General features: G+C 41.1%; 1 protein-coding gene across 1 annotated transcript; it reads left to right on the top strand.

Moving 5' to 3' along the window:
• Nucleotides 1-26,853, top strand: LOC308075680 (beta-1,3-galactosyltransferase 5-like). Its single transcript, XM_080415628.1, has 4 exons — nt 1-82; nt 12,070-12,202; nt 18,203-18,476; nt 24,239-26,853. Exons 2-4 carry the CDS (start codon nt 12,083-12,085, stop codon nt 24,889-24,891), a joined length of 1,047 nt encoding a protein of 348 aa, XP_080271754.1. The 5' UTR covers nt 1-82; nt 12,070-12,082; the 3' UTR covers nt 24,892-26,853.
• Nucleotides 26,854-27,141: the final 288 nt, after the last annotated feature.

Genomic DNA, 27,141 nt, shown 5'->3' with positions numbered 1-27,141 from the left:
ACATTGTGTCAACCCTGTTCTGTTCCTGCTGCTTGACACAGCCTGCATGAGATCCTTCTGGAGACATCTGTTTACCCATGAGGTAAATTATAGAAATCAGTAGGCCTATATATATATATATATATATATATATATATATATATATATATATATGATTTCAATTCAGTGTTTTGAACTGTGGTGTAAAATGTTTTACTTCTAAGTAAAAGTATCAATACTGCAATGTAGAAGTAGCCTAGCTCTAAGTAAGTAAAAGTCTGGAATTCAAAATTTGCTTGTGTAAAAGTACAAAAGTATTGGTACCAAAATGTCCTTAAAGTACCAAAAGTAAATATACTAAATTGTTTGAAAATAGCAGATCTACAGGCTCACAACGCTTCGCATCACAAGCTTGTAGATCGGCTATTTTCAAAAAGCCTGGGTATAAAATAGGGCTAAAGCGTATTATTTTTTTAATGTAGTAATTTATATCTGCAAAAGTAACTAGTACCTAAGTCTTCAAATGATTGTAGTGGAGTAAAAGTACAATATTTGCCTCTGAGATGTAGTGGAGTAGAAGTAAAAGTATAGACAACTGGAAATTCTCCAGTAAAGTAAAAAAGTTAAAATTGTACTTAAGTACAGTACTTGAGTAAATGTACTTAGTTACTTTACACCACTGGTTTTGAAGTGTGTTTTTTTCCCCTGAGTTTACCTTCTCACAGACAGGCTGGATCATTGATCAGGTGAATTCTACAGGTGTTTGGTTGTAATTAGTAGCCTAATTGGACACACGCTTGCGTTTAGTGCGACATGTGCTTGGCAATGCTTTTCAGTTCAGTGGTGTAAAGTAACTAAGTACATGTACTCAAGTATTGTACTTAAGTACACTTTTGAGGAATTTATACTTTACAGTTACTGGAGTATTTACCATTTTCAATACTTTTACTTCTACTCCACTACTTCTCATTGCAAATATTGTACTTTTACTCCACTACAATTATTTGACAGCTTTAGTTACTTTTGCAAAACATACATTAACCACTTCAGCCCTATAAATGTTTCGGCCATTTGAAAATAGCCGATCTACAAGCTCACAATGCGTCGCGATTCGACACATTGTGAGCTTGTAGATCAGCTATTTTCAAAAGATTTGTATACATTTTGAACTTGTGAAATGGGACATTCTGCACAATGAGTGCTTTTACTTTTGCTACTTTAAGTATATTTTGATTCCAATACTTTTGTACTTTTACTCAAGTACATTTTGATTACCGGACTTTGACTTGTAACAGAGTATTTCTACACTGCAGTATTGATACTCTTACTTAAGGAAAAGATGCGAGTACTTTTTCCACCACTACAGAAGACTAACCTCTGGCTGGGTGATTGATTACCAATGGTAACTTTAATCATGTTAGAATGTATCCAATCCTGTTTATCAAAATGTACTTAAAGTACCAAAAGTAAAAGTACTCATTATGGAGAATGGCCCATTTCACAAGTTTTCACATGTAGCAGGTCTACAAGCTCACAACGTTGTGAGCTTGTAGATCTGCTGTTTTAAAATAACCGATGTTTATATAAGGCTAAAGTGGTTAATGCATGTTTTGTAAATAACATAACATTGAGTACATGTACTCAGTTACTTTGCACCACTGATGACAAAGTTACTAGCTTGACTACATTTCCCAGTAGCCTGTGGATAGTTACTTTACAAATTCAAGTAATTAGTTTTGTTGTTGTTGTTTACCTGTCAGATCTACAGGTGTGCAATAGCTGTGCTCTTTTAATGGCTTTAATTTGCTTCTAAAACAAAAGGCATGAATTGTCTGAAACTGTAGTAGCCTATATTAAGAGAAGAGACCACTGAAGTAAGAAACTTAAGGAGATGGAAAACATTCAGAGAAAAAAAAACAGATGACTGTTTATATTTTGAGTTGGATGCTGTTCAGGACTCTGGTTCTGTCATCCAACTTACCAGCCTTTTTCTTTTTAGTGAGTGAGTGTGTGCGTCTGTCTGTCTGTCTGTCTGTCTGTCTGTCTGTCTGTCTGTCTGTCTGTCTGTCTGGGGTTAAAAAAAAATGGGGTAAAAAATTATTGGCTACTCTAAATAAAAAAAATAAAAAAAAACGTTTAAAAACAAATGAAACAAAAACTAACCCGACAAGGAAACCGTAGCAAGTTCACACTTGTAGAGACAACAATGTCCTACACGCTGAACCACACTTAAGAGCCACACTTAGTTACGTTTCCTGTGCATCAGGTGATCAGGTGATCCATACTCAACTAATTACTTTCCTCAAGCGAGTGCTTGACTATTTCATATTTCGTCTCTGTTGGGTGGAAACTATAATGTTTATGTCCAAAACTGTTACTTTTAGGATTCAAATTCAAAACGGCAAAAAATGGCAGATCTACAAGCTCGGAACGTGCCGCTTCGCGCTGCGTTTTGAGCTTGTGGATCTGCTACTTCTGATGCTTTTGTGTGATGCTGCGGTAATGATCAAATAGGGCATTCATTTTACGAAAAAAAAAGAAGAAAAAAAGGTTAACATGTAGAGATAAGAAGTTTCTACTTGACTGCGACGATATGATGCGATTGTGGCTTTTGGGGTGACAGTCTTCAAATTCTGAAGACTTGAAGGAGTTGAGCATGATGCCAGCGCCCCCGTTTCCTGCTAAAACCAGGCAGAATCACACGACTTTGAAGTCTGTTGACCCAATTAAGACCTGAGGCCGATTCAGCACTATGTAGTTCAAGTTCCAATTCAATTGTACAATGTGTGGCCCCTCGCTCACTTTATCGAAGTCAGTATGGCCCTCTGGACATAAATGCTGCCCACCTCTGCTCTGAGAGTGTACAAATGGAACCAAAATGGACCCTTACAGGTCTGTAACTCTGAGTGTAGTAATGGTTTCATTTGTACACTCTCGGAGTTATTTGGGTCCTTGAAATTAAAACGTTTGAGAACCACTGATTTAAAGTATGCCTCTTGACTTCTGTATGAATATTCAGCTTTGTAAACTAAATCAAATAATATCCCTTAAGGTCGTTTGAGACGGGGAGCGGCTGACGTGCCTATGTAACTTTCAATGAGAGACGGGCGATTATTTTGGGATGCGCGGAGAAGTTGAAGGGCGGTGAGGCGAGCGGGCGCGGTCCCGTGAAATTCTCGTGCTCGTTTCGTGCGTCCGCGGGTGGCAAGAACTGGATTGTGGTGAGCTCTCCCCCCCCCCCCGCGCTACGCGCAGGAGGACAAAGACAACAATGGCTACCACCAACACCGTAGCTTCTGGTAAAAAAAAATCCAAAAGGGGCGATGAGAGACTCATCCTTGAAGTCTGTGAGTTCCTCCGACATTTATTTAAAAAAAATTGCCCAGCTACATGGACATAAACAAGAGGGCTTTCGCCCGGCCATCGCTGCAAGGCTTGGAATGGATGGTAAGTTGATGTTATGTAGGCAAAGCTAAGCTAAAAAGTTGGCCAATGTGAATTTAGCTATCAACAGTCTGTGGTTGACTTTAAAGATTAGGATTGCTACTATATGTGTCAAACAAATCGACGTGATTAGGGATCCTGTAGAATACCACATTAAGTTAAACTATTATTCAGTGGTGTAAAGTAGATACAAAGATATCAATTATTACAATATAAAACATACATTAACCGCTTTAGCCCTATTCTATACATAGGCGAATTGAAAATAGACGGTCTGCAAGCTCAACATTCTAGTACTTTTACTTTTGGTACTTTAAAGTATATATTGATGCCAGTACTTTTGTACTTTTACTCAAGTAACATTTTGAACACATGCCTTTTACTTGTAGAGTATTTTTATATTGTGGTATTGCTACTTTTACTTAAGTAAAATATCTGAGTACTTCTTCCACCACTGCTATTATTTAATTTAACCCTCATGTAATGTTTACGCCAGCTGTTGTGCCTGGTGTTGTCATGGTGATCTCCCCTGGGCCCTCCACTTCCCCATGCCACCTCAGGTAGTTCTGCAGTCTGCAGGTGGCTTTCACCACTTTCTCTGCCTTGTCAGGCGGGAATGCCTTTAGCACCCTGTGGTACAGGCGCCACTGTTGGGTCAGGATGCCAAACGCATTTTTCAACGATTCGTCGGGCACGAGAGAGAGCCTGTAAATTGAAGATGCCCTCAGCTTATTCTTTTTTACATTTTTGGAAAGTACAAAAAATGTCTTAAAGGCAATCTGAAAAATGTATTCATTATGTTCCAATGTTCAGTGGCAAAAATACAATTAAATCGTTAATCGCAATTATTTGAGCGACAATTCATCGTCAACTTTAAATTTGTAATCTTGACAGCTCTAGATGGCGTTTGAGTGGGAAGGCCCCATCTCCCTCGATCACGAACGGCATTTGGTCCCATTAGTTCAGCTCCTGGTAATGGGACGTCTTCGGGAATGTCAAGCGTTCCCTCCCTCAGACCTCTTCCAAGTGGGGAGCTGGATAGGACGCCACCGTCACTATTCCGACCATAGGCCCCTACGTCAATGACTCTGAACATGAGGCTGGCATCCACCAGAGCCATCAACACAATTGCCTTCGTAGTTGTTTTTTGTAAGATTTTTATCCCACGATTTTGTAACCCATATTTTTTTCACCCAGTGCCAATTGCCTATGTAATCCTGGGCACTACTCTCCCTCTGCCAGCCTAGGGAGAGCAAAGACCTGAGCTCATGCCTCCTTCAATGCATGAGGAGCTATAGCAAGCCGCTTCTTATCACGCCTTTGTAGTTGTAAAGTGCAGATCCTGAGTTAGGTGCTGCCTAAAGATCTACAAGCTTGCAACGCATCACGAAGTGGCGCGTTGTAACCATATCCTGGCCAGGGGGCCTACCGAGAGATGAGCGCTCTTTTCTTTCAAAAACATGTGGTTCTGCAGAACCACATGTTTTCCATCCAGTGCTCCTATCCACAAGTTTCCTAGGGCACGGTGGGCATCACTTCCTGTCGATTTGATCCCTGATACCTGATCATATCGACAGGAAGTGATGCCCACTAGGAAACCCCCCCCCCCCCATGCAATTGAGAGCCAGTCCTCTGTTCCGGGCAGGGGCATAACATGTGGTTGGAGAGCTTCCCAAATTGCCTGGGTCACCTCTTCAACAATTCAAGAGACGGTAGAGATTCCAACCCCTGTAGTTGTAGGCAATCGTAGTGAAGAAAGTATCCTGTCACCAGAAACCTCTAACAAGAAAATAGGTTGCATACAGTAAGTTAGGGATCCAGGGAATGTAAAATAACATATACTGTATATATTAATCTATCAGTCTATTATTTAATGTGCTTAATGTCATCTTTCTTCTTTTGTCTTTTTATTAGTGCCTACTGCCTACTGCCAAAACAAAGTGGAAGAATCTACGGGACACATATAAAAACAAGGAAGACTAGAGGAAAAAAGCAGCTGGAGGCAAGAAGTTATGGCCTTGTTATCACATAATGACATAGCTTGAGCAATATCTTCAGGGGCTAGCAACAAGTCGCAACATGTCAAGGCTGCCGACAGTGACACAGGTGTAGGCCTGTCCCCGACTAAGGATATCTATAGTCCAATCTGATTGGCCAAATGTTGCTTTTTGTTTTGGCATGATTCGACTGAGATTGGCAGTTGAAGCGGTCTGATTCGACTGCCAATCTCTCAGTCGAATCATGCAAAAAAGATGTTATGCAATAGAGGAACATTCCATTTGGGCAGTAGGGGTGCTTAATGTCTGATACATATACTTGCTTGGTTTCTCCCAATAATTCATGATGTATATCCTATTTTTGGCAAACTATTAGTTAATTAATATAACAAATTAGGCCAATCTCTCAGTTGAATAAGGATCAATAATTCCTAATTCGACTAAGAGATTGGCGGTCGACTCAAGACTCCCCTCGACTGATTAGTCGACTATTCGAGTAATCGAGGTCAGGCCACACAGGTGTGTAGATTGTTTTTATTGATCTATTCTCTCTCTTCCCCTTCTTCTTCCTATTCTCTTTTGATGAAAATAACAAAAACCATGGCACTTGCACAAACACAAATTTCACCCACTGTTTTACACCTGTAAACCTGTGATAATAAAGTTGATTCTAATTCTGACAGAGAGATGGTCAGCAAATGGCGACGCTACACCTTGAGGCTATAACAGAGGATGGGGCCAGCAACCAAAGCCACCCAGAAGTGGAAACACAGCCATCACCGATGCCCCGCCGTTTTCAGACACAATCCTCTGAAGAGCAAACACCCAAGTTCCATGTCGTCAACCCAACACCTCTGCCACCTCCCTCAACCCAACTACGTCCCTTCAACCCAACTACGTCCCTTCAACCCAACTACCTCCCTCGACCCAACTCCAAAATCCCTTCTCTCCGTGGAGCCAGGGAAGAGGAAGCGGTGCGGGTCGAATTAATCCACCCTTGAGCGCGGGCTCCTTGGGATGGTTGAAAATCTCCAGTCTCAGCTCTCAAGTCAGAATGAAGATGAGCTCTACTTGCAGAGCCTTCTTCCAATTCTGAGGCGTTTTGACAAGAGACAGGAGGCCAGGGCAAGAGTGGGGATATTACAGGTTCTCACCAACATAGAGTTCCCTGGTGCTGAAGATTAGTTCTCTCACTCACACACAGGCCATGAGGATACATAGTCCTTCATAGTGTTGTTATTTCTCAATGATTCAAATGTGTTCATTGCTGATCTATTGCAGCTGTTTAACTACCCATACCTATCTATGTGTTTGCTAAAAGGTAGGGTAAGTGATATTTTTCGGTTAAAACAAAAAGTAATCATTGCTATAGAGTGTTTGTTCAGTAACAGAGGTCTTTGATAAACATAAAATACCATACATTTTCAGGTAGGTGACACATTTTCAGCCAATCAGGACAGAGTACCCATTTATCAGCTTCATTTTTATCCAATGTTGTCTTCTCATCACTTCCAAAGTTTAATCTGTAGCCTGTCTTGAGTTCTCTATCCTGATTGGTTAAAATTGGTATCCTTACCTGAAAATGCATTTTCTGTTTTAATGAAGAGCTGGAGAGACATGGGAACTCCTGTTACTGAACAAACACTCTATAGCAATGATTACTATCAGAATATAGAGCTATTTAACATTTATTTTAACCAAAGAAAATCACTTACCCTACCTTTTTAAATATAATTGTTGTATTTCCTCTTCTGACAATGCATTTTTACCTCAAGTTCAGCACATTACACACCCAAGTTCTAGGCAGCTGTTGGCTTCACCTCTATATCACTTATGCCTTATATTTTGTATGAAAGTATTTATTTATGTATTGTTGATTGTTTTGTTTTACTGAATGGGTTCCCAGGGTGTTCTACATGACAGAAAAACACAAGTTTGAAGTGATTTTCATTTCAATAAATAACTATTTTCAAGAACATGCATGTATTTCCCTTTTCGAGAGGGACGACTGTTTATTCCATTCATGAATGTAAGTTTGCGCATCCAGGCACTTCGTTCACTATTTCAGGAATAAATGGCTTCGCACAACATTGTTAACTATAAAGATAACTATGTGGCCATCTTCATTGAGGCATTGTCTATTCTTCTATTCTGTACTCTCCTCCTCGCAGGGGCGGGGCATAGGCGCGAGTGGAGGACGCGAGGAGAGTGAGCGAGTGTGAAAGTTTGGGGTATCGGAATTCAGCTAAAGTCTACTCCGGGAAGTCTATCCCATAGCCTGGGGGAGCGTAACCTGGACAACAGACCACGTGGGCGCCAACGCTGTTAGAACCATAGAGATAAGGTTAGCACCAAGAGCTAACAGAGTACATTCCAAACAGACCCCGTGGCCGCCATGTATGCGCACGTGGCCGCATGTGCAGTAACGGCGAAAACTGTGGTCGTAGAGTTAGACAGAGTTTCCAAAAAAGGCTAATAAACAGCTTGAATTTGGGAAAAGTGAAAAATTGGCTTCCTCATGGTGTGCATATGCTAATGGTCAATGGCCATGTGCAAATTCTGAGCATTTGCTTAAGCCACTCAGGAGAACCAAGAGTGTGTGACTGACCGACTGACATTCATAAAATTACATAGGAAGAGATAATCATAACGATAAGCAATTATTCAATTTCCATAAAGATACCGTCCTTACCGTTAGCCTACTGTCCTCAAACAATGGGTCACGGCTTGTAGTAGTCTGATATTTTGGGCACCCGACACCATCGTATGACGGTGCATGAATTGAGCCTTATTTATCCTTCATCGCACAGCGGTATCGTACGCCAGATACTTTACAAGCCCACAACGTGCCACACATGCAACGCAGTGTGGGCTTGTAGATCTGCTATGCTTGGGGCAAGAGACACCATCATCGTACGTCGAAGCGTGAATTAGATTAGGCATTGGGAGAGTGGCTGGAGCTGACGTTTATGAAGATTGATGGCTCTTTTCCTAATGACCTCCACTCCTTCAGTGGTGGAAAAAGTACTGAAATTCCACACTTAAGTAAAAGTACCAATACTGCGATATAGAAATACTCTGTTACAAGTAAAAGTCCAGAATTTAAAATTGACGTAAGTAAAAGTACAAAAGTATTGGCATCAAAATGTACTTAAAGTACCAAAAGTAAAAGCACTAAAATATTTGAAAATAGCAGATCTACAATGCGACGCTTTGTGAGCTTGTAGATCGGCTATTTTCAAATTGCCTATGTATAGAATAGGGCTAAAGTGGTATGTTTTATAATGTAATAATTTATAATTTATATCTGCAAAGTAACTCGTAACTTAAAGGTAAGTGATATTTTTTGGTTAAAACAAAAAGTATTTTGTTAAAAGGTTAAAATACTATATTCTGATAGTAATCATTGCTATAGAGTGTTTTTTCAGTAACAGATGTCTCCCTGTCTCTCCAGCTCTTTAATAAACAGAAAATACATTTTTCGGTAGGTGACAAAATCTCAGCCAATCAGGAAAAAGTACCCATTTTTAAGCTTAATTTTTATAGTGTTCCAGTTCCAATTTTGTCTGCTCATTTCTTAGTGTCATCACTTCCAATTTCACTTGTTTAATCTGTATCCTGATTGAGTTCTCTGTCCTGGTTGGATAAAATTGGAAATGAAACTGAAACTGAAACGAAAATGCATTTTCTGTTTAATAAAGAGCTGGAGAGACAAGGAGACTCCTAATACTGAACAAACACTCTATAGCAATGAGTACTATCAGAATATAGAGCTATTTAACACTTATTTTAACCAAAGCAAATCACTTACCCTACCTTCATTCAAATAATTGTAGTGGAGTAAAAGTACAATATTTTCCTCTGAGATGTAGTGGAGTGGAAGTAAAAGTACAGAAAATGGGAAATACACCAGTAAAGTAAAAAATCCTCAAAAGTGTACTTAAGTACTGTACTTGAGTGTACGTACTTAGTTACTTTACACCACTGCACTTCTTCTGCACAGTTCTAGAGAGGCTGAGCAGTTAGGCTGATCATGAGAGACATACAACAAGCTGTTTTATTCTTCTGCCACAGCAGTGGTTCTCAAGTCAAGGACCCCCAAATTGTATTTGTCCGCGGACCCCCATCTGAAAAGGGTTTGTGCCGGGGACCCCCAGAGGAGAAGATTTATGTAAGATCTGCTATTTTTAAATTGCCAAAATATACGTTGATGAAGTGGTTAAAATGTTAACTACTTTTGCTGGGGAACCCCTGGACCCCCCCCCCCCACCCCCAAGTACCCCTGGGGGGTCCCCTGACCCAAGTTTGAGAACCAATGTGCTACAGTATACTTTTTCCTTAGAGTAGTTCACCCCAAAAAATTACTTATTTTCTATCGATTACACACCCCATGAAGCCTTGAATTCATGGAGATTTTTTTTTTTTTTGTTGCATTCCTAAGCCATTAATTTGATGATCGGCGGTCTCTCCGGTAGGAGACTCAAAGAGTCTCATTGAGTCTCCTACCGGATACATTAGCATCTTTCCGCCGGTAATCAAATTATTGGCTTAGTAATGCGACAAAAGACAAAAAAATCTCCATGAATTCAATGCTTGATGGGGTTTGTAATGGATAGAAAATAAGTAATTTTTGGGGTGAACTACTCCTTTAAGCATGTTGAGCATACATGTATGTTCAGAAGCATCTTCCGTAAAATCTTTATAGTCTCGGATATTTCATATAAGAGCAAAGGTTAAAGCCTCAATCTGTATGTAGAACAGCAGGAACAATATTACGCAAATAATCATCATTTTACATCATTTTACATCATTTATGTTAATTGTAACAGTACTATTGGGTGGGGGGGGGGGGGTCCTTTCACACTGTTTCGCAAATCGCACGTTAGGCCATACAAGTACAAACTTTTTCAGTCATGGGATTTTATTTTAAAGGGGGGGGGGGGGGGTGGGGGTAAAGAAAGCGGGGGGTAAAGAAAGGGGGGGGGTGCTCGCCTGTCTAAGGGGAGAAGTGATAACTACCTGGGCTGTTTTGAAGGAAGCAAGTGGCTTTACTGGCTTCCGTTTCATTTCACAAGTTTCTGTGGCAGTCTGGCAGAGATGTCTGCGGTCACTGATACTTTCATAATATCTTGCACAAATAGTTTGTGAGCTGAACAGTCTTAACGTGAGGGGGCCGTGTTTTTTCGATAACTTTTTTCATTTATATTTAATTTTTTTTTTTTGAAAATGAAAAAAAATAAATAAATGAAAAAAGTAATCAAAAAAACACGGCCCCCTCACGTATTAGGAGGGCAGGGTGAGTCAGCAGAACCAAGGACGGGTGTTTTTGATGAATCTAACGGGTTAAAAATTGAGTTTGAAGTTATAATGGGTTTGTATAGGAAGGGGGCGTGTCTGATAAAATGATTATCAAATATCTAAATACTAAATCAAGCTACTTAAAAACGGTCTGGGGGGCTCACAAAAGCCTGAGTAGAGTTTTTTTTAAAGTGAAATATCCCTTTAACATATATATGCAATGCCAGAATACACATGCCATTCAGCTCTATGATAGAATGGAAGGCTTTATATTAAAAAAAAATTAAAGTGATCCTCGGAGCAGAGGTCTCCGCCAGGTCAGGTAGGTTATTGTAGGCCATCAATGTTCGGAATTCGCCAATCAGGATTGAATATGAAAAATTGGACGGATCCGTCTTGATCACTTGACTATAGATAATGTGTACCGATTTGTGTGATGTTTGGACAAAATGTGTGGGAGTAATATACTTTTTTTTTTTGGTGCAAAAATCTACCTCCTGGTGGCGCTACAATAGGGCAATGCTAAAAGGGTGGCATTTGTTCCTCAACGTAGTGCGAGTATGCGTGCACATGGACAAAATTTGTAGGAGTACTGTCAAAATGTTTTATTTGCATACATCGGCCGCCTGGTGGCGCTATAACAGGCCCATGTGAAAAATCTGCATCCAGGGAGTGTGTGTGCACAGTTTGGCTATGCCTGTCTGCCTTTTCTTTTTTTTACATTAACTGGTTGAACCTTAGCGTCCCTCTTCTGGGGGGAACATTCACTGAAAATAGCAGATCTACAAGCTCACAGTGAGCTTGTAGATCGGCTGTTTTCAGAAAAGAGGTTTGGCAGTAAGGAGGGGGAGAAAGAGCAGACAAAGTTCAGATAGAGCCAACGGTCAAGTTTACTAAATATTGAGGGTTTAAATATCTGAAAATACACTTTAATATGAATGATTGATTGCATACTTTATTAACAGTTTTCAAAGACAAGCACAGGGAAGTACAGTTCGATACAAGGTCTGTTAAAAGGATTTTAAAACCCAAGAACGCACTATGGCTTGTTTCCATTGGGGTCCTTAGTTTGTACTCAATTCATGGAAACATTTAGTGACAGACAAATATGCACTACTATGCAAACACATCATATGAACGGGTAGAAATCGAAAAGAAAAATATGTACAATAAACATCATATCCAATTCAACATACTAGAAAATATAATGTGCAAACAAAGAAAATACATTAATTTACACAACACTGATGACAGTGCCGTCAGACGAGTTCTCGCCTAATCTTCTGTGGGTTCGTTTCTGACCTGTCCAGATGAAGATTGTGTATTTTCACTTCCATTTTGTGTCTTGCAGTTAAAAAAAGGAGATGTCCAAGAGAAGGCTATGGCTGGGGCTGGTGCTGGCGGTGACCATTGGGCTTTTTGTGTTTTCAAACCAACTGTCATTGAAAAGGATTTTGACAACCAAACTCAATACTGGAAACCGTGTAAGTACATTCATTGCACTGCCCCTTAAAAGTGCAGTAAGTGATATTATTTTCTTAAAATAAGTGCTAAATAAACTGATTGTGAATCAGGGACCACCACCCTGACTAAGAATCAACCTGGGGACCACTGTTGTGTTGGGTGGGGATATGGACTAAGATTAGTGCTTTGGTAACACTTGCTATGCATCTTATGTCTGCATCCCACTGTTTCTCAACCTATAGAGTCCTGACATCACTGCTAGTAGAGGGCGCTTTTCCGCAGGTTCGTGGCTTTACTTTTTGTGTTGATATCCTCATTGGGAAATCTTAGATCGCTTCATATAAGAACTGTTCCAAAAATAAACGCACCACCCTTGTCGATTTTACTCATATGGATATGAAGCATCGACTGAAGGCGTAAATGTACACATTTACCCAAAGAGTAACACAATATAAACACTAGAAACGAGTCAAACAACCCAAAGACTACAATTCCCATGAACACGGCTGCTGAAGGGACAGTGATTTCAGACCCGGAAGTAGTAGTTCTTAAGACTTTTAAGGCATAATTAATAACATTTTCGCCAGAAACAGGCTGTATCAAATATGAATGAATATCATAAACGATGCAGAGCCACCCCCCTGACAAAAACGCCATGGTGGTGTGTTTATGTTTGGAACACAGTTCTTATATGACGTGATCTAAGATTCCCAAATGGGGATTTCAACACAAATAATAATGCCACAAACCCGTGAAACAGCGCCCTCTAGTGGTAGTGACGTCAGACTTCGGTGCTCTATAGTCCACGGACTAATAGTGGTCCATGGCATAATTAGGCCTGCAGGTGGTCCATGGGAAAATGTTTTAACATGTAAATAGAATAAATGTAAAAATTAAAAAATACCTTTGTAAAATGTATTAAAATAATATTTAATAAGTCCATCAAATGTAAGAAAATGTTAATATATTGAATTATAGGCGTGGTGTGGGAGAACAAGCTTGCAATTAAATAATGACTGTTAAGGGCTTGATTTAATTTGTTGCACGACACTATGTGCAACAAACTATATCAAGCCCAGGCATTATTTAACTGAAATATGTGAGTGGTCCAGAGCAAAAAAAAGGATGTTTTCCTACCCCACAACATTCTCTTACTTTATCCAACCTTCCACTAAACTCATGTTTTGTAATTATGTATGAGTGAGCAGACACATGTGATTTATATGGGCACTTTTCCTAATAATGATGACTCAATCAGGCAACTCATAATGTAATAACGGCTCATAATATAATAACGGCTCCCATACACTTCCCCTTCTTGAGATTTTCTGTGGAATTTCTTGACCTCCGACTTCCCAGTAACTGATAACATTGACGCATCATCACCAGATCATTATTGCACTGTTCCATGGAAGAAAATATTCACTTTCACTCTCTACATTACTAAATGCATGGTCAGGGACCACGTGCAATACCTTCACGGTCCACCAGTGGTCCACGGACCACCTGTTGAAAACCCCTGCTATAGAGTGTTTGTTCAGTAAGTGTCTCTCTCCACGCTGTCTCTCCAGCGGAAAGAAAATAAACATTTTCAGGTCGGGAATCGGGATACCAATTTTAACAGTTTTATACACTCGGGAGACAGAACTCATACATGATAAATAAGTGAAGTGAAATGAGCAGATACAATTGAAACTGGAACACTATAAAACTGAAGGTGATAAATGGGTTCTCTGACTGGATGAAATTTGTAACCCACCTGAAAATGTATTTTCTGTTGAAGAGCTGGAGAGACGGGGAGACCCATGTTACTGAACAAACACTCTATAGCACTGATTTCTATCAGAATATAGAGCTCTTTACCGCCCAAAACAATTAAAGGAGCATTTCACCCCTGGAAGAAGTTTTCGGTCTTTTAATGAAGTTTAGGAGTCAAGAAACAAGATCCTGGGTTTTTTTGTGTGAATAATCTGTGTTTTTAGATATCTAGTAATCTTCGCATTCTTCGTGACGTTATTTGCGTCATGAGAGATATGTCTCATTCCTTTCCGCACTACATGTTGTCTTGACGCGTCTCAGTCAGACCAGCTCCAAACGACAGCCCCCGTAACACTTTGTTCAACCTTCTTTCGCCACTCGGCCACTCCCATTAGCTGCGGCCAGCGGGCAACCCCCCTTGCAGAGTGAGGCATTACTTTACCTGAGTTATCTTCTGATAGTTGTACTTGAATGTTGACATGAAATAATAATCCTGTGTAGTGTTTCATAAGCGCAAGCTTGAAAAAAAAATACAGCGTGGAGTGGCAGCGCTGGTAAACAAACACCGTCGCAAAGGCTAGGATCATAATACCAAGGATTCGACAGTGATGTCAATACTATGCGACACGGAAGTAGAACAGCAGAAAGATACCAAGGATGTCCCAGTGATATGACATCACTAACGAATCCTTGGACATATATGTAACTAGATGAACGTGTGCGAGTACAGCCAGTGTTGCCAGATATTGTGAGAGAAATAAGCAGCCAGGTCTATGAAAACAAGGCCAAAAGAAGATAACTAGGCCAAGAGCACTTTACCTAGACATGGGATATTATATATTTGAAAATTGCCGATCTACAAGCTCACAACGCTTCGCGACCCATTGTGAGCTTGTAGATCTGCTATTTACAAAAAAATCTTGAGGGGGAAAAAGTGCAAAACTACTTACTTTTTATTGGATTTTTCAGAACATGAAAACAAACATACACAAAAAAAGAAAAGACTAGCACATTACTAACAAACAAACCGAACATACAAAACATACAAATACAAACATATAAGGGGAAATGTGGAATATTTTTGACACATATTTGTTAGGGGCTCCCTGGCACAAATTATAATTTCAGATGGGGGTCTGTGGAAAAATACATGAACATGTTTGAGAACCACTGGTTTAAACAACAATCAAAACATTTGGAAACAAGCCCAAATATCAACTACATTTTAGAAAGAAGCCGCTTATAATAAGCAGACATGGCGACACTGGCATGCTGTTTGGATGTTATTGTTGGAGATCACACCCACATGGAACCTCCCCTGCCACAAGGCACCAAAGCATTATGGTCATTGTAGTAATGCAGCAGTCCAGTCAAACCCTAGTCAAACACACAGATTTCATTATTTTTCTGGCCATAGGGTGCAAATTTTAAATGGTGCTACTGTTATCTACTACAAATACTATTACCATTGACAGGGTCCCCACGGTCATGAAATTCCTGGAAATATTTTGAAATTGAAAAAAAAATTATCCAGTACTGGAAAAGTTTGGGAATTGATCAAAGGTCCTGGAATTTATCAAGGGTCCTGGAAAAATATTTGGCTATGCATTGTTTTTGGCTATTGATTTTGTTAATACAAAACATTTTCATAAACATGTATAACATTACACGAAATATGTAACATAAGTAGTTTTTCGCCGAACGGGCTGTGTGATGGCATATATTATTTAAATAAAATAAGTCATACGGATGCCATAATGAGTCTTCCAGTGAGCTATGCCCTAATTTTGCACGAAATTTTGAATGAAATTGTACTATTCTATATTCTATGCTTTATTTTTGCTACACTGCCTATCTTTGGGCATTCTACATAGGAGTAAGAGACACATTATTGCGCTGAATGATTGTTATATAGGCCTGGAAATTGGGCTAAATATTCTGGAAAAGTTTTGGAAAAGTTTTGGAAATTCATTGCTAAAAATGTGTGGGGACCCTGCATTGAGTGATTGCAGTTTCTTCCAGGGGTGAAATGCTCCTTTAATGTTTTAACCAACAAAAAATAAATCCTGATTGAAAACGTATCTTTTCAATCATAAAACAACCATTTCTCTTGTGAGGTCCAGGAAAATGGTGCTCAACAATGTCTATTTCTTAAATTCTACTATACTTGTGGGGATGTCTGGCCCTCACAGGTAAAACACCAGTGGTGTAAAGTAACTAAGTACATTTACTCAAGTACTGTACTTAAGTACAATTTTGAGGTATTTGCACTTTACGTGAGTATTTCCAATTTCCAATACGTTTACTTCTACTCCACTACATCTCAGAGGCAAATATTGTACTTTTACTCCTCTACAATTATTTGAAAACTTAAGTTACTAATTACTTTTCAGATATAAATTATTATATTATGAAACATACATTAACCACGTTAGCCCTATTTTATACATAGGCTATTTGAAAATAGCAGATCTACAAGCTCACAACGTGTCGCATCGCGACACGTTGTGAGCTTGTAGATCTGCTATTTTTAGTACTTTTTTTTTTTTTTATGCCAATACTTTTGTATTTGACTCGTACTTGTAAGGGCGCGCTCCCACCAAGAGTTGGCTGGCCGCTGTTAAACGCAGGTTGTGCGCAGCCACAGTTTTTTGCAGCCAGCGGATTAAAAAAAACGGGAGTGTCGCGCCTGTCACTCACTTTCAGGAGCCTCCCCGTAGCCCGCACCGCCTGTGCCTGCCATAGATATTAGAAACCTATAGCCTGGTTCCAGCCGAATCTGCCTTTGCAAAATCGCATCGCACTTTAGCCCTCGGCAGATTAGGTCTGGCCCCCCTCCATAGAGATTCCATTTCTCTCCCTCCGCAGTGGTGTGGAGCCAACCAGGGCCCAGTATCCAAATGTGGGCGGGCTTATCACCTTATTTGGAGCAATGACGTACAAGGAAGCACTGCTCTGATTAGTTCGTGAACAAGGAAGCACTGCTCTGATTGGTTTAGGTCTAACCAATAGAGTCCGTTTGGATCTTTTTGTAACCGCCCCTTGGAAAAAAATCTATCGTTGATAAGGACCAGACTAATATCCACGCAGTGTGTCGTGTGATATTGTCTGGCCACGCGAGGCTAAGAAACCTAGATACCTCATTGGCCTCTGCAGTTCATTGGGGCGACTGGTATCGCAATACACGGCGGCTCTTCCGTCTTCCGCAGGGAACCTGTCACTCAAAGTGACTACTGGCCAATCACAGCGCTCACAGTGCGTTGACTACTGGCCAATCACAGTGCGTCTTTTCCGGGACTTGTCAGTGCAATGGTTCTCAACCAGTGGTCCGGGAACCACCAGTGGTCCTTGAGGGGGTTCCAGGTGGTACCCAGCTAAATGATGGAGAGTTGATAACCAAATGGACCCTTATAGATCTTTAAATCTTGAGTATAACATTTCACACTGTCAAGAGTCAAATTGTTAAACATCTGAATTACTTACTAAACAAGTACACAATTAGAGAACGTAAACAATTGTTATTTTGACAACATCTTATCGAACGATAACATATTCTAAGTTTTGGGTGTGAGAGGCTACCAGCTTATCAAACGGTGTTCCGTGACTCAAATGCTGAATAAATAATGGACCTTGATATGAAAAAGGACCATGTCTCTTATTTGAATTTCACAAATAGAGTGTGGAGTTTGCCAAGTTCCAACTAACTAGATGCTGCGCACAGCTGCTGCCTCTTAAAGGGTTAAAAGCTGGGTTACAAAAAGACCCGCCCCCACCTGCCTCTGATTGGCCTACCAAACTTCCGCTTCTGTGACGCACACGGCAGCCCTGCGGAAGCAGGAAGTGCGCCCGAGATACAAACGCTTCAGAGCCGAATGAGGCGTCTACCTTTATATGTCTATGGTGCCTGCTGCCTTGAGCACCATGTTGCTTCCTCAGTCTTGAGACAGTCCGCCTTCGACTCACCCGATTGGACAGAGGGAGAAAATCAGCGCCTGCCTCCAGCAGTTTTATGCTTAGTCGCGGAGAGCAGATAAACGCAAGGTCTGCGCGACTAGCGGAAAAATCTGCTCTTGCGTGAATCAACGCATTTGCATTGACAATGCATTGGCAGATTCTGCAAACAGCGGCCAGCCAACTCTTGGTGGGAGCGCGCCCTAACAGAGTATTTTTATATTGCAGTATTGGTGGAATTTGAGTACTTTTTCCATCACTGACAAACACACACATTGAACATAATGGTCTTGAACTCTATGCCTACACAGACGTCACCACTACGGGGTTCTCCGGCGCAGTTCTTTGTGTCGTACCCACACCCGTATCGACTTCTACTGGACCAACCTGACCAGTGTCGGTGGCGAAAGCCCTTCGTGGTCCTCATGATCCCGGTGGCGCCGCAGGACCGGGCGGCCCGCGACGCCATACGCCAAACCTGGGCCAATGAAAGCTTAGTGCTGGGCCAGGTGGTCAGCCACTACTTCTTCCTGGGACTGGCCAATAAGGAGCAAGAGGCAGCAGAGGCTCTACAGGAACAGGCAAGTGGGGCTATAACCTGTCCACAATTATTACATCATCGCAATTATTTGAGATTTTTTATTTTTTTTTGCATAATTGTCATAATCATCATCATTTCCATGTTGAAAATGTTTAGTTTATTCTTTTTTAATTAAAAAATTGTGGAAATGGCAGATCTACAAGCTCAAAATCGTCTATTTCCACTATCCCATTATTTCCACTATTTTTTTTAAAATTATAATAATTTGAAAGTGTAAAGTTATTAATTATGTAAGTTATGTCTCATACCTGCCCTGTGCACCTTGTGTTTAAGAAGCCTAAAAGCCAAACAGAAATGTTATTTTTTTTGTTCATAATCAGAAACGCAATTAAATCGGTAATCGAGTGACAATTAATCTTCAAGTACAATTCCGTAATCGCGACAGCCCTAGCTATAACTATCCGTTTTCTTAGCAATTGGTCTATTGCTGGGTTTCTCAAACTTCATTTTTAATTTATTTTTTTTCTTTTCAACCCCCTTTTCTCCCCAATGTAGTCGTTATGCCAATTAAATCCTCCCCACACACATTTCTGTGTGTCACTGCTGTTGTATCTACATACTACTGACTCGCCTCACACAGGACCACAATGGAAACAAGCCCTTAGGGCTTGTTATCCTTTTAGCACCATTGTATAATCGTACCACTGCACTATTTGCAAACTGTTAATAAAGTACCTAATCAATCAATCAATCCTGCCAGCGAGGAGCCCCCGCCGGGAGGACGTGGAGCCTTCGTCCTCCTCCTCCCTCCCAACACTAGTGTTGAGCGGGAGGAGTATGACGAAGGCTACTCCTCCCGCCTAAACCGTGTAAGTACATTCATTGTGCTGCCCCTTAAAAGTGGAGTAAGTGATATTATTTTCTTAAAATAAGTGTTAAATATTCTGATAGTAATCATTGCTATAGAGTGTTTGTTCAGTAAGTGTCTCTCTGGAGTAAGTGATATTAGGGTGGCACCCTAGCCCGTAGGAGTACGTGTAGTGACAAATATCACCCTCCATATACCTGGCTTCCATCCCCCGAACAGGGGGAGGGAGGGGGGTCCCTGGCACAAAACATTTTCAGATGGGGGGGGGGGGGGGTCTGCGGCCCAATACATCAATATGAAAACGTTTGAGAACCACTGCTATATGTCATTCAGCTGGGGACACCCGTGTGTGGGATCATTTTGGGCCTGTTTTTGTAGACCCTGACTGGCTCTTTTGTGGTTTTCCAGTTTGGTTCCCAGTTCTTCTTTGTACTTCCACAATTCCTATAGCCAGTTCAGTATTTCAAAGGAACCCATTGTTAAGGATGAGCATTACTGTTCCAGTTTACTGCACACGCGCACACAGACACCTCAATACTCATACTCCAAAACCTACAGAATAAATCTATAAAGCATTAGTTCCCCAAAAAATAGATATTCATGTTTAGGCTCAAACTTTGATTTTTACACACACACACACACACACACACACACACACCTCATGAACGTTACCCGCGTCCAAAGTGACCACTGATCGGCAACATTACATAGTACTGTTTTAAGTGTTTTTTTATCTATTTATTTTGTACTTTTAATGGCGGCAGGTGTGAACCTAGGGCTGGACATTTAACCGGAAGTATATCAAAACCGATAATTAGAACCAATAACCGACTTCATCTTGCTCATGTAGGTTAATCGAGAAGCAGGGTGGTTTTTGTATGTATGTATTTATCAACGAATCGACTCAAAAGTTCGAATAGATTTTTTTTAATCCAATAATTTGCTTGGTTTATCTCCTCAAACGCCTTGATCGTAGAATCCTCTGACCCCATCCCCTCCTTTAATTTCTCTCTAAATATACCCTATGTTATATGCCCCCTGACTGAGTCTAGCTCCCCCTCCCCTTGTTTTTTTAAAAACTTTCTTTTAACCCTTTAAGACCGGGAACGCATCTGTCATTTTTAGACTTCTTTGGTTATTCAAAAATAGCAGATCTACAAGCTCGTAGCACGGCACCGAGTGCCGCGTATTCGAGCTTGTAGATCTGCTATTTATTTATTTTTAAATCGTGGAAAATCGTGGGTCTTTGAATATAATACATTTTTATTAACTCAAAGCTTTGCTTCTGGGCTTTCTACATGTCTTCCAAATCCTAACTTTTTTTTTAAATAATTTGTTGCTATAATATCAGTGGTTCTCAAAAATTATATGTATTTGGCCGTGGACCCCCATCTCAAAATATGTTGTTCCAGGGACCCCCAGAAGTTGTAACAGAGTTAAAAATGTTCGCTTAAAAAATATATATAATTTCTTTCACGATTAAAAAAAAATAGCAGATCTACAAGCTCATAGCGCGGCACTCGGTGAGCTTGTATATCTGCTATATTTGAATATTAAGAAATCTTAAAATGACACACGGATGCGTTCCCGGTCTTAATGGGTTAATTTTTGTGCTGAATTCCTTATTTAACTCATTTCTGTCAACAGAATACACACTCCCCAGTAATTTTTATTTCTCTTTATACTACTATACTTCAAGTCCGTGAGTACCTGTATGATTTATACATATATATTTCCTTTTTCTCTTCTTTCAATTTTTGTTTTATATACAGAGACGATGCGGGGTAAAGAGGGATATACATATAACTGTTCATGCATATGCACCTGTCTTTGAACCCTAAACTGAATTCCCTAATAAAAATATATATAATAGGAAACCCCCACCTCCCTGGGGTCCCGACCCACACGTTGAGAACCACTGCTGTATATGGTTATGTTCAGACTGAACAAGTTTGTGAAGTTTATGAAGTAGGCAGGCTCTGTTGTTCTAAACAGGGTGGTGTGAGGCGAGGGGTGGCAGAGGCGAACAATGAAGACACTGGTGGCTATCATGGCAGTTGGGGGTTAAGTATCTTGCTCAGGGACACATTGCCGGGAATCGAACCTGTGCACAGTCGTATTTTTGGAGGATCTCGCATAATTGCTTTTTGCTGCTTGTATGAGTGATGGCAATTAAACCTTGATACAGTTGACATAGAAAAACTACATTCTCTCTGATCTTTGCAAGGCATAGGCTTGTGGTTAAGTTGAAGGTTTTACATCTCTATATGTGCTAGACATGATCTACAGGATACTCAGTGACCACATCCTCTCCTCTCATGCCGTCCTCTACACCCCCGCAGACAGAGCTGCCAGCTCCAGTTTGAAACTACCACCAACATGCACAACCTCATCATTACAGTGAATAGAATATTGATTTCCTGTACTACCAGGGTGCTGGAACCTCACACTTGTTTATGCATTATGTTTATGTGCTTAAAATGTATATCAGCAAAATATTAACACATCGAGTGCCAGAGTTTTTTTTAAAACAGGGTACATCCAGTAACAGCGTAAACAAAGGGTGTCTGGGCGACCTTTTTCTCCAAATCCTATCATTGGAGAGGACGGAAGAGACGTTTTTTGGGCTCATGTCACAACCGTCCATTCCATTTTACATGGACCTAGGATCATTCATAGGTTACGTTAGAGCGCCCCTTTGACTTTTAACAGTAATATTATACAGGGGGGACCACGGCAATGTAACCCGATGCGCCCACATACTGTAGGCATATCACTATGACTCAGACATAACCATAAATAAACCCAATACGCCCATATATAGGCATATCACTATGACTCAGACATAACCATAAACAAACCCCATAAGCCCATATATACATAGGTATATATGGAGATCCGGTTGTACAGAGCCACAGATCCGACCACTATGCCCATATATGGTCATGTGCATATATGGGACCGACCGACTTCAAACTCGGCGAGCGAATCGGCAAGGACTTGGGGGAGTACGGTGCCCGCCTCCGAGTCGTTCGGATATGCAGTTCTTCAGAACCGTCGATCAGACCGATATGTCCATATATGGATAATTATGGATATTCAGTTGTCCAGAATCTCATATCCAACCAATATGCCTATATATGGGTATACCAATATACAGGGAGGGTATGGGCATATACTAATGAGACATCAGAGACCTCCATATATGCGCATAAAAGGGACAAGGACTGACAGATAGAGATCTCCATATATGGGCATGAAAGGGACACAGGTAGCCGGGTACAACGGGTACTCTGACAATGCAACGTCGGGTAGAGGCCCGAACCTCTAGTTACTAGCGGTTCGGGCCTCTACCCGAAGTCGCACCGCCAATCCGGCCGATTACTAGAGTCTAGTAGCTAAAATAGCAATTCTACGATGCGTTTTGAGCCTGTAGACCTCTTTTCTTCACTTTTTTTCAGTTAATCATATTCGAGGAAAAAGTCTGAAATCATCACAATATTTATTTGAAGTCATATCGTCCAGCCCAATTTGAACCCATACAAATGAAGGCACTTCATTTGTATGGGCAATTTTTATCCTCGTCCGGAGGCCAGAACGTGCGGAGGATTATGTTTTCACTCAAGTCTGTCTCTGTCTGTCTGTCTGTCTGTCCTCGTGTCAGCGTGACAGCTAATTTCTAGCGCTGTTGGACCGATTGGCGTGAAACTGTGTACACACTCCCAGTAGACCAAGGCAGAACCTCTGCCCCAAATCTTTCAAATCAACCTCATGGTGGCACTATAACAGGCCAATTAGCTTTTAACCCTATAAAAGCCTATAGCCTATAACTCTTGAGCCATAAGGCGTGCGTGCGTACGTACGTACAATAAGAATTATTTTTGGATTCCTCTGGATTCCTTGAATCACGGGGCAACCAGATTTTCCAACATTTTGCGATGTCTTCAAAACACACTTTGTGCTAATGTAACCAAAAGTAAACGTGGGGAAGCAGCATTTAGTTTTAAAGCACGTTTTGGGCACATATCTGGAAAAAACTGCAGGTGTGCTGCCACTCTTATTTATTTTAAAACACAACTAAAACTTCTGTTTGCCACTGCCTTTGAATTGAGGTACTTTGCTTTTCTTTTCTTTAGTTTCTTTCTCTTCTGCACTGTAACTGTATCCGTTGTTTTTATTGTATAATTGTGTTTCCTTTGCTTGTTGTTCTGTGTAAAGCACATTGAATTGCCTTGTTGTTGAAATGTGCTGTACAAATAAAACTGCCTTGCCTTAGAACTCTTAGAGATCTCGAACTCGCACAAATCGGTACACATGATCTTTGTATTCTCGTGATCCTAATATGTATCTATCTGCTTTTTCAGATGCTGTTCTGATTGGCTACACTTGGCTTTCAAAGTTTGCGGGAGGGGCCCGTTTTGCACAGAATCACAGAAACGCACACACACTGCCAATAGGCCAAGGAAGACCAATCCTTTCAAATGGGCCTCACGGTGGCGTTGTAACAGCTCGCTTCACGTTTTGGCCTACACCTCTTGAAACATAGGTCGTACAATCAAAATCATTTTTTCCATGGATTCCTTGGATTATGACGCAACTGCCGGACTACATTTTCAGCAATGTTGTTTTCTTCAAAACACACTTTTTGCTATTACTCCTACAAATTCAGTCCAAACCTCACAGACATGGGTACATATTATGTGTGGAGTCATGTGATCAAGATGGATCAGTCAGATTTGACAGGTTCCATTGCAATTGGCTATGACTGGCTGCCTTCCCAACTTTGTGGGCCCTGGGTAGGGACCTGGCTTGGCCGGGGATCTGTCCCCGCCAAGCTCACTTTTCTAGTCGTTATTGTTTGTCTTGTGGAATATTTGTATTATTTTTCTGTCTTTAGCTCTGTGTACTGTATGTCTTGGAAAAAATGAAAAAGCTAAATTATTTTTAAAAAGTCACTGTCTGCACTCCCGCAGGTGATCCAAGAAAGCCAGCAACACGGCGACATCCTCCAGAGCGACTTCCTGGACAGCTACCACAACCTGACCATCAAGACCATGCTCATCATGGAGTGGCTCAGCTCCCGCTGCCCCAACGCCTCCTACGCCATGAAGATCGACTCCGACATGTTCCTGAACGTCCCCAACCTGGTCCGGCTGCTCCTCAAAGCCCCCCCGGAGGACTACCTGACGGGCATGGTGGCCAGGGACCCCGCCGTCCTCCGAGACCCGGACTCCAAGTGGTTCCTCCCGGAGGAGGCGTTCCCGGACGACCGCTACCCTCCCTACGCCCGGGGGCTCGGCTACGCCTTCTCCATGGACCTGCCCGGCAAGCTGGTGGCGGCGTCCAGGCACGTCCGGGCCGTCTACATCGAAGACGTGTACCTGGGGATGTGCATGAGGCACCTGGGCATCGATCCCACGGACTCGTCGTTCGGCCTGTTCAGGTCGGGGCAGCCGTACTTCAAGTGGCCGTGTTACTGGGCCTCCATCGTCGTGACGATTCTGGAGAGCCCTCAGGAGCTGCTGGACGCGTGGAGAGATTATCAGGCTCAGCAAACCGGCGTACAACGTGGCTGCTGGCTGTTCACGTAGTCTCACGTGAGACAGCAGTGTTGATTTCGTCGACTAAAACGATGACGAAAAATGTTCGCCGACTGCCTTTTTTCACTGCCGAAAACGAAATAAAAACTGAGCTTTGACGACTCAAACTAAGACTAAATATATTGACAATTTCGTCAACCAATAAAAACTAGACTAAAATGTCAGTGAGGGGCTCGTGGAGAAGAGATGCAGTAGAACTAAAAGACAAGTCATTTTATGTTTGTTTGCGCTCGGGTGTTGCGCTCCGAAAAAAGCAGATCTGCAAGCTCACAAGCTGGTAGATCGGCTATTTTCAGCATGCAACCAAGTGTAAAATCAGCCATTACGACGCCATCAAGGTACCGCCAAAATACATTATAGTCGACTAAATCAACTGTAGATTTAGTCGACTAAAATCGTATATTTAGTCGACTAAAACTAGACAAAAACTAAAACATTTCAGATTACTAAAATATGACAAAAACGAGACTATGACTAAATTAAAATTTGCTGTCAAAATCAACACTGCGAGCTAGACTGTTGCCTCCCAAAAAAAAACGTTTCAAATGCTTCCGTCATACGGTGTGGAGCACGGAAGCTCTGAAAATGACCCGGGGGTAAAGCGGATGCTACACAGCCCCCGCACGCTTCTGTCTCGTCTTTACGGTCGCGTAAATGTGTCCTACTGTCGATAGATTCTTTCAAAGCATGTATAGTTTGCTGCTTAGCCAGAAATGAAATGTTCTTCTCGGCTTTCGGGAGGTGTAGCTATACCGACTCAGAGATTGTGGAACAATCGATTTTTGGAGGAAGGCTATTTAAATCTCGCTTTTACAGCGGGAATACAAGCTTGCAATGTGTTGTGAGCTTATAGATCTGATATTTTTCTGTGACACTGTCATGTGACGACGTATAAAATAGGGCTGATGTGGTCTGTCGAACGATTTATTCCATTATGATTTCTCAGATGTTTTTTATGATTGAAATGTTTTTGACCCTAACCCTTTTGTATTTATTAAATGAATGAATAATATATAACATGATATAATAATAAATATAATGTAATTCGAAATAAATAATGTTTTTTGTAAAATTGTAATATGAAATAAAGACATAATATTATGTGGAAAAGGTTATAAAAAGCAGATATTTAGCCATAAAAACGGGCCGTGACCCAAAAATGGGGCGACCCTACAGTATATGTATGGGAAATCACTGCTGTAGTCAGTTCACCAGTGTTACATCACGTATGTCTAGACAAGAAGTTACCCAACGGGTTCCCACGTTGGAGGTTACTCCATTCACTTTGGGTGAAATGTCGCCCGAGTTAATCAAGTTGCAGTAAAACAAGTGGTTCTCAAACTTTTTAATTTCAAGGACCCCCAAATGTTTATGTACGTATATGCTGTGGACTCCTTCTGACAGTACATATTTGCGCACAGGGACCCCCACGAGAATATTTGCGTTAAAATGTCTATTTTTTGGGTAGAGTTGTGAGCTTGTAGATCAGCTATTTATGGAATTGCGAAAGTAAAAAAAAAAAGCTTTAAATTGGTTAAACTGATTGTGATGATGAATAGCTGGGGACCCCCTGGAACACCTCAAGGACCTCAGGAGGTCCCCGGACCCCAGTTTGAGAACCACAGCAGTAAAAAAAAAGTACCGTGCAACTGTATACATCATGTGACGTTATCACATCTTCACGCAACCCTATTTTTGGTTTTGGTTTTGTTACGTTTTTGGTTGCCTTTATGGATTTGAACAGAACTCGAATTTTTTATATTTATTGTAAAATAAATAACTTGAATGTGGGCCCACTGTAAATGGCACGTTTTAGCTGCTATACAGAAGTTTTATATTTGCAGAATTGATACCGTTCCATTTCTCGCCGTGACGATGGTTTGTTATTATATACAAATTAAAAAGGAAAGGATCTTTTTTTTTTCGATGCTCAGAAATAAATAACATGAAAAATTATTCAGTGTTTTTGTCTCATTGAGCTGAAATAATGTCGGCATAAGGCAATGTTCTCAAACCTTTTCATGTCAAGGACCCCCCCCAAATTGATATGTATTTGGCCACGGACCTAGCCTGGCTCCACCCCCTGAATCGTTTGCCTCGCATTCAGGGTCTGGTGACGCTGTCGAAGGCGGGTGTTTCTCGGTTGAAAATCTGTACGACGAATCGGGATCGGGATAATCCAGTATGAACCAATCGTGTTGGTTCATAGTGGAGTCCCACTTTGGCCTCGCCCCCATTTCA

The sequence above is a fragment of the Gymnoscopelus braueri genome (assembly GCF_963280865.1).
Source record: "Gymnoscopelus braueri genome assembly, chromosome: 20".
Classification (NCBI taxonomy): Eukaryota; Metazoa; Chordata; class Actinopteri; order Myctophiformes; family Myctophidae; genus Gymnoscopelus; species Gymnoscopelus braueri.
Note: the sequence above shows the minus strand (reverse complement) of the source record. Positions and strands in the feature narration are given on the sequence as shown.

Bases quoted from the DNA above. Each gene is read 5' to 3' on its own strand.
- LOC308075680 (XM_080415628.1), top strand. From the start codon at position 12,083: ATGTCCAAGAGAAGGCTATGGCTGGGGCTGGTGCTGGCGGTGACCATT. The intron at 12,203-18,202 runs GTAAGTACATTC...ATGCCTACACAG, and splicing joins AACTCAATACTGGAAACCGT to ACGTCACCACTACGGGGTTC. The intron at 18,477-24,238 runs GTGGGGCTATAA...GAAAAAGCTAAA, and splicing joins GGCTCTACAGGAACAGGCAA to TTATTTTTAAAAAGTCACTG.